The following is an 8,057-nucleotide window of genomic DNA, read 5'->3' on the forward strand; positions in this document are numbered from 1 at the left end:
AGAGCCGGGTCAGAACCCCGGATGGGAAACACGGAAGGACCCTCCACAGAGGGGCCATGTGTCGGGGATTTGGGGTGGGGGGCACAGAGGGACCAGGAGGGGACCCTTGCCCCAGGCAGGCCACTACCTGACCTCAGCCTACAATGCTTCTTTTCAGTTACATACTTTTGGTAAGAAATAGGCCGTTAGGGGCCCCCCCCCGGGGGACTCAGTGGGTTGGGCGTCCGATTTTGGCTCAGGTCATGATCTCGCAGTTGACGAGTTCGATCCCCACGTCGGGCTCTGTGCTCAGAGCTCAGAGCCTGGAGCCTGCTTCCGACGCTGTGTCTCCCTCTCTCTCTGCCCCTCCCCTGCATGTGCTCTGTCTCTCTCTCAAAAATAAGTAAAAAACATTTAAAAAAAAGATTAAAAAATTTAGAAGTAGGCCCGTTTGGTCCCAGAGTCCTTGGCCTCCAGGTAATCTCACTGTCGTTGGGTCTGCACCCACACAGCCCAGCGTCTATCCCGGGGGTTGGAACCAGAGGAATTTCCGAGGGAGCCCAGACCCTGGGGTGGCAGGACAGGACGGGAGGTACCTGTGTCCTTGCACCCAGCTCAGTGCTGAGGGCCTCAGCCCACAGTGCAGGGATGAGGCAGAGAGGGCAGTGCTGCCCAAACTCCAGAATGGGAGGCCAGAGTAGACTCTGTGGAAGCCATACCCGTGGGAGAAGGACAGCCCTCCGGGGCCACCCTGCCCCTCTGAAGGCAGACCCCATCCCAGCCTGCCTGTGGCAGTGCCCAGGGCAGATCTGGGGTACCAGGGAAGGAGCAGGGGCCTTGGGGGCTGCTTCAAGGAAGGGAGGTGCCCAGAGGACTTGCCCGGCCTGGGGGTCCGGCTTCCATGAGGCCCCTCAGAGCCCAGTGAGCCAGTCCCTTCCCTGACTCCCTCCCTGGGTCTGGGCTGAGAAGATGGGGGGCGGAGAGGGGGGAACGTGAGACAGAAGACAGACTTAGCAGTCGGGGTTCTGGGCGTGGCCTAGGCGTGGCCCTACTCCATCTCAGCTGTGTCTCTGGGGGTTCTGGGGTGGCCCGTGCCACAGATACAGACCCCAGGGCTCCGGTGGGCAGGTGCCCTGTCTGAGCACACACACCTCGAGGCTCCCAGCCTGGTGCTGCTTCCGGCCCCTGCCCGGGGGGGGGGGGGGGGGGGGGGGGAGGGGACCAGGACCACGGGTCCGAAGGCCTCCAAGGTCACTCTGGGACAGCCAACCGAGGCTCAGAAGATGCCAAGGAGGCCGGTGCTGACAGGAACTCCAGAGGACCCCTCCCCCCTCTGTACGCCATTCTCACCAGCATCACCCACCGAGCCCGGACCTGCATCTTGGTTTCACCAGCACAAGATGGGACAGGTCGGGGACAGAGGTTTGAGAATGGGAGCAGGAGACATGCGGCGCGTGTGCTCCAGTAAGAGCCAGTGTGGAGGCCACATGAGCCAAGGCGAAGCGCCCGAACACGGGAGGGGGCTGCCCTGTAGGAGCTCCCGGTACCAGAAAGAGCAGTGGCAGACAGGCGAACGCAGGAGATGCGTTTCAGAGTCTCGAGAAACGGATGTTCCGCCTGGACTTGGGGGCTGGGGTCTTCTCATTCATTTCTCCCTGCCTGTGTCGTCTCCAGCCGCACTGGCCTTCTGCACGCCCCCAGCCCCACGTCCTTCCCACCTCGGGGGCTTGGCTCACCACCTCCCGCCGGGAATGCCCTTCCCCCCTGGCACACGTGCGCCTGCCCAGCCCGGAGGTGGCTTCCTGTGGGGCCCTGCCTGGCCACACTCTCTGAGCCAGCTGTGGAACCCTGAGTGCTCTCTCTCAGCACCCCGCGAGCAGGCTTGCTTCCCAGCCCCGTGGAGGCGTGGGGCTCCCCGTACACGCTGCAGGGACACAGCCTGCTCACAGTTGCACCCCGGCACCTAGAACAGGGCTCCTGGACGTTTGTTGAATGAATGAATGAACAAATAGCCCCAGAACTGCTCATTAAAGGAAGGAAGGAATTTGAGGAGAGATGAGGCCTTTTCCCTGCTTCCCTGGGGGCAGATCAAGAGCCAATGGATGGCTTGGTGTGGAGGCCGCTGTCAGCCACGGGAGGCCTCCCTGGACCCCGAGGGCGGACATGGGGCGAGGGAGGGCGCTGGGCACCCAAGTCCTGCCCCTGCTCCGGTCCCAGGGCTCTCTCTCTGTCCCACCGAATGTGGGTGTGGTCTCCGTCGGTCTCCAGTCGCCTGTGAGGAGGGACAGCCCCCCGCAGGGGCTGGGTGAGGAGCAGCTCAGCCTGGATGCCGCCCAGCCGGGAACTTCGCTCCGCGCGATGGTGCTTTGCACACACCTCCCCTGAACTCCCGCACGGCAGCGCCTCCCAGCTTTGTTAATGGAAACCTGGTGATCCGTAACCGTGTGGCAGACATCTGCTCGGGGGTGATGTGGGGGTAATGTACGTATTGGTGATCAATCAGCGGATTTGCAAGAGAGGCATAAAGTCTTTAATTACAACGGCGCTGGGCGAGTCTGCGTGGTGGCAGTGGCATTTGAATAGGCCAGAGCCAGCCCTCACCCCTGCGATGTTGTCTGGTATTAAATGCCACTCACTCTGAGGGCTGGGAGACTTTGGGAAGTCGTGGGGTATCACACGCTGGCAAATTGAAAATGTCCCTTCGCGTTCGAGAACATGATTGATACCCTTTGCGAAACAAACGTAACACCTCCTGGTGCCCAGACCTCGCCTGCCCGGAGCCACCCCTTTTCTCCACCCGGTGGCCGGTGAGCGTCTGCCCCAGACCGCGTGCGCAGGGAGGACACGCTAACCGCCTGTCTGGCCCCCCAGGCGCACCCCCCACCCCCCACCAAGGCTGGACCTTCTTCCAAAATTACCCTGTTTAGGACACAGGAATCTCCTGTTCGCCGTCAGGCTGTGCTCACCGGCACAAAACACAGGAAGAACACGGCTAGAACCCGAAAGATAAAACGCACATCGTCTTCGCTTCATCGGTAGCAGAAAAATACACCTTCGGACGCCGTGTGCCCCCCACTTATGTGTGACGGCACCAGCCGGGTCGCGCCACCACCCAGGCCGTGTCGACTACCGTTAAAACAGCGCTCTCCGCACAACCGGCAAAGGGCCGTCAATAGCAGGCGTGCACACGGACGACACACACACGCACACACATGCACAGGGCCCCTCCGAGCCGCACGAGCCTTAGTGTGGAGGAAGCGTTAGCAGCCCAGCCCCAGAGCCACAGGCTGGGCCTGCCTGCTCGCCGGGCCCCATCTGTAGCACAGGGAGGGGGAATCACGCGACCGTCAACCAGGGCCGGTGTGCCCGCTCCGGAGACAGCCCCAGACGGGGGCCAGCGCTGTGCCCGGCGGGCAGCAGGACCCACTGGTGTCGGGTGCCTTCCCAGGCAAGAGATCCGGCAGCAGGCGTGTTCGGAGAGGTGTCCTTGTTCCTGCTTTCCAGAGGGCTCCTTGAGGCAGGGCTCCCCTCCTCCCACGAGGCTGGCAGGCTGCCCCCTTGGCAAGGCCTGACCAAACAGAGCGTCGGTGGGCAGGCGGTGGGCGCATCACCACCAGGGGTCATCTCCGGACTCAGGGACCAGGAGTTTCACAACATTTGCAAGCAACTGCCTTCTCCCCTCTTCTCAAAACAATGACGGCAACCCAAGGAGTCTGTACAGGGTGGACAAGTGATAGTGTGGCGGTTTAACGACGTGTCTGAATCGGAAGCAAGCTAGTCCGAGTGAGTCCCTGCATGGCTCTGTCTCTACCTCCTGCCTGCCTTCCTTTACTGGTCTGGGTTTTTCAGAGTCCGATAAAGCCCGACCATGTAATTCCCAGCTGAGACAGCCAGCCTTCTTGGGCGTGTTTTTGTTGTTTACGGAATTAGCCAATCATTGTCACCTAGTGGATCAGATTAGGTGTAATCCATACTAATGTTCAAATTAAGTCATGGAAAGCAATTAACTCTGCAAAAATGGGCTGGTGAAAAATGATAAGGTTGGTCAAATAGTTTCACTGTGCATAATTGTGTTTTTTAAGATGCCCGTCTCCACACGGTAATTAAATCATTTACATTTCAAATGGAGTGTACCCACCTCCAGTGCCTGTAATTGTGCACTCCCTAATTGTACAGCTCAAGTGTAGCAGAATCTGTCAGCCGCCTGCTACGTAGTGTCTGCTTTCTTGGGAGACCAGCCGGGCGGAACACGCCCAAATAGGAGCTAACTCCCTGCTCCCAAGAACCAAGAAAAGTGTGCTTCCCCCCATGTTGTCCCAAATTTGGAGCCCCCCTTGCTCCTCCCGTCTTCTTGCCTTCTTTCCTGTATAAAACAGTGCACAGGATTTCTGAAGCAAGCAATCGTTGGATATTCTGTCCGCAACACGAGATGCGCTTAAACTTCCGATCACATCGTCCATAACAGGGCCACGGTCAAAAACTCAGGGACGACGTTCATGGGGTCAAGGAATATCTGGTTTCACCGTTTGCACTTTTAGCTCTGGGAAGATGCCCACCCACCTTGCCATCTGCATCCAGAGCTCACGGGCAGCTTCCAGGGTGTGGGGTCTGTGCAGCCAGTTCTCAGAAGACAGAGGGATGAGGTGCTGCCTTGTCTGTGAGTGAGTGTGGCCCCGAACCTGTATTCATATCCCTCAGAGTGGGGCTGCTCAGTGAATCTAGGGCAGGACCCCGTGGGTCTTCCTGCAAGGGAACTTGTGAACGATGAAGCCAGAAGACTGACCTCTTGTCCCTCCAGCCCATGCTGACGTTCGGCACGGAACACGAGTCTGTGGAAGTTAGCGGGATGTGGCAAAACCTGGCTTCTTGGCTGGAGGTGGGGCCGAAATCGCCCGGAAGCCCCGGGACCCACCGGGCGCCTGCCCGGCCTCATATCGTCCACAGGTGGAGGTTCATTGGCTGGGCCTCCAGCCGGGGGGTTCTGCCCTCCTGCTGGCCGTAGGGACCCTTGAGCCCCGGGAAAGGGCCCGGCGCGGACAGGATGTAGTCAATGCTGAACTTGATGCCCCTGTGCTCCTCCTTCCCCAGGGCAGCCGGGCTGGCAGGGGCGGGGGGCGGGCCTGGGGCTGGCTCAGGGGGCCCCTGCGGCCCCTCCGCGCCCCCCGCACGCGCCTGCCCCGCCCCCTCGCGCTTGGGGCCGCGGCGCCGGCGCCGCCTGCGATAGTTGCCGTTCTCGAAGAGGTCCAGCAGCGACTCGCAGCCGGCCGCCAACGTCCAGTAGTTACCCTTGCCCTTCTCGTGGCCCTCCGTCCGAGGCACCTGCGGGAGAGGGAGGGGCTCCGCGGGGGGAGGGGCTGGCTCCCGGAGCGCTCCGGCCTGCCCCTCCAGGCGTCTGGCTTCACCGGGGGCTCCAGGGTAAGCCCCGGGGCAGGTGCCTGGCCTTGGGGTGGGTGGCGCTGCTCACGGGGCAGGTTGGAGGCTTGCTGCTCTACAGTCCATCCCCGCCCCCAGTCAGGAAGGACTTGGCCCAGGAGTCCCCAGGCCGAGGACACCCAGGGGCCACTCCGGGGAGCGGGGTGGGGGGAGTGGCGATGGGGGCTCACCTTCACGAAGCAGCTGTTGAGGGACAGGTTGTGGCGGATGGAGTTCTGCCAGGCGCGCTGGTTGGCTCGGTAGTAGGGGAACTTGCGCGTGATGAAGTCGTAGATGCCGGACAGGGTCACCCTGCCCGAGGGGCTCTGCTGGATGGCCATGGCGATCAGCGCGATGTAGCTGCAAATAGGGGCGCATGGGGCCACCCGGGGCTGAGGCGGAGGCCGCCCCCAGCGCCTGGAGGCCCCTCTGGCCGGCCTTTCCCTGCGCCAGGGGCCCCTCCAGACGGCGCGCGCCTCTGCCCCCAGGGCGCTTGGGGTTGTTGGGGAGCCTGAACCCTGGAGCTCCCCGCTCCCCGCCTCTGCCCAGACCCCAGGAGCTCTCCCTCACACTTGGGAGTTTCTTCAGGGAGGCGGAGAGAGCCTTTCTGGCTACTTCTAAACGTGCAGACGCGTCCCGTCTCCCGGCACCGCCCCGCCCCGAGAAGACAGCCATCCCGCGTCCCAGGCGCGTCCTAGAGAGGAAGGTGGCTGGCCCCCAGGCTCCTACCCCCCGGCCCCGGGTCACCTGTACGCGGGCCTCGTGAGCCGCTTCTGCTCGTCGGAGCTGCCCACCGGGTAGTCGTCGGCGTCATAATTGAAACAATTGTAGGGATACTGCGAGCTGTCAAACATCTTGGCGCGCCCGGCACCCGCAGGGGCCACCGTGGCAGTTGCCGCCTCCTCCGTGCCGTCCGCCAGCCCGCCGGGTCTTTGCTGAGGTCCTGCGGGACGCGCGCCAGCCGCGTCTGCACTGTGGGCTGCTCTCCGCCCGAGCCGGGAACCTGGGCTTCTGGGGTCCCCCGCCCGCGCCCACCCCGTTCCCTCGCATCCAATCCCAGCGCGGGGGAGGCCCCAGCCACCGGCAAAGCTGCGGAGGGTTGCGGAGCGGGGCTTTTGGTGACCCTCTGACCGGCCCACGGACCCAGGGAGGAGGGAGCCGCGCGCGCCGGGTGGTCTGACGGGCGGGGCGCCACTCCCGCCTCCCGCCCTTGCGGCTTCGCGTCGCCGCGCTCCGGCTCCCTCCGCTGGGCCCCAGAGTTCCAGGCAGAGTCCCTGGGCAGCCCTCCCACACCACAGTCCCGAGCCCGAGCTGGGGCTCCTCGCGGGCTGCCTGCACTGGTGGACGTCTCCTCAGAGCTCCCGGGTCTGTGCGCCCTGGGCGCGTAGGGGGACCCCTAGGCTCCTCCCGGGAACCGATCACCAGAGTGGACTCCTGGGTTGCCAGAGCCAGGAGCCAGGCCACGGAGAGGGTGAGAGTGTCGCTGCCCTCCAGCACCCGGCCGGCCCGCCTCCTTCTGCCCCAGGCAGCAGGTCCGGGCAGGGTAGTTTGGGTCCAGCTGGCGCGTCCCTGTCTGGAGCACTGGGTCACAGCCAGGTCAGAGACGCGGGGTCCAGCATTTCCTCCAAGGCCCCGTGTCCCAGCGGCACCGTCTCTCCCTGCGCACAAGGGTGCCTTCTGCGGGGGGCCCAGCAAGGGGTTCGGGCCTGTGCTATGAGGGAGCCCCTGAGCGCTGGGTGCCCAGAGCTTGCGGTCCTGGGAGCATACTTCACAGCTAAGCCAGCGCTTCAGCTCCAGAGTCGTGATTCGTGCACAAAAGAAGACAAGGTGTGGGAACTTTAGGGGGGAAAAACGAGGTGGTATCTTGGTGGGCTTGGGGGGGGGGTGGGGGATGGGGTGTTCTCAGTGGACGTGGACTGCCACCAGAGGCATTTCCATGAAAACTCCGCAGAGTTCTGCATTGGCCCATGTCTGTGAACCTGCCTGAGGCCAGGAAGCGTGGGGTCTTCATCCAGAAAATCCTCCCTTCAAAGCAGACTTTTAGCTCGGAAATGACCTGTGTTCCGTCTGGCCGGTGGGCGCCATGAGGGCCCCTGCCGCCCCTGGCGAAGAGGGGCGGGCAGGCCTGCGAGGTGCAGCTGGTCCCCCAGCGCACCCAGGGGGCTGTGCCCTCACGCCTCCTAGCTTTGGTGCCACGGCTGGCTTCTGCTTGGGATGGGAAGCAGCCTGGGGCTCAAACACGTTCGATGGCTCCGCGTCGTCCTATCAGACGTCAGAATTACAGACGCTGGGCTGCGGGAGCACAAGAGGGCACAGCCCCTCCTGAGAACGTTTCGGCAGTTTGTTAAAACACGAAAGTGACCGCAGTCTTAGCCGGCGATTACAGTCTGAGCATTTATCCCAGAGACATGGAAACTGAGGTTTGCACAAACACCTGTACACACATGTTCACAGCAGCTCTTTCTGTCACACCCCCGCACGTCCTCGGACAGGGAAGTGGTTACACAGGCTGCGGTCCCTCCACGCCACAGGGCCCCTCAGCCAAGCAGCCTGCCGTTGACACAGCAACAGCCTGGAAAGGTCTCCAGCTGAGCGCACAAGCCAGTCTGAAGGGCTCACAGACTGCATGCTGCCGTTTATACGACGAAATGGAGAAACAGAGAACA

The 8,057-nt window shown here is 62.7% G+C and overlaps 1 protein-coding gene across 2 annotated transcripts; it reads right to left on the reverse strand.

Moving 5' to 3' along the window:
* Positions 1 to 1,980: 1,980 nt before the first annotated feature.
* On the reverse strand, positions 1,981 to 6,884 carry FOXL3 (forkhead box L3). 2 transcript variants are annotated; one of them, XM_053213437.1, is made up of 3 exons: positions 6,139 to 6,884; positions 5,583 to 5,751; positions 1,981 to 5,298 (listed from the first exon to the last, which is right to left on the reverse strand). In XM_053213437.1, exons 1-3 carry the CDS (start codon positions 6,243 to 6,245, stop codon positions 4,909 to 4,911), a joined length of 666 nt encoding a protein of 221 aa, XP_053069412.1. In that variant the 5' UTR covers positions 6,246 to 6,884; the 3' UTR covers positions 1,981 to 4,908. The 2 variants fall into 2 exon arrangements, with proteins under 2 accessions (XP_053069412.1, XP_053069411.1); XM_053213436.1 differs by lacking the exon at positions 6,139 to 6,884 and adding an exon at positions 5,962 to 6,108.
* Positions 6,885 to 8,057: the final 1,173 nt, after the last annotated feature.

This window comes from Acinonyx jubatus, chromosome E3 (assembly GCF_027475565.1).
Source record: "Acinonyx jubatus isolate Ajub_Pintada_27869175 chromosome E3, VMU_Ajub_asm_v1.0, whole genome shotgun sequence".
In the NCBI taxonomy this organism is placed as follows: Eukaryota; Metazoa; Chordata; class Mammalia; order Carnivora; family Felidae; genus Acinonyx; species Acinonyx jubatus.

Coding starts and splice junctions, on each gene's coding strand:
- FOXL3 (XM_053213437.1), bottom strand. CDS start 6,245: ATGTTTGACAGCTCGCAGTATCCCTACAATTGTTTCAATTATGACGCC. Junction 5,752..6,138: donor CTCACGAGGCCCGCGTACAG/GTGACCCGGGGC, acceptor CCCTATTTGCAG/CTACATCGCGCTGATCGCCA. Junction 5,299..5,582: donor TCAACAGCTGCTTCGTGAAG/GTGAGCCCCCAT, acceptor CCTCTCCCGCAG/GTGCCTCGGACGGAGGGCCA.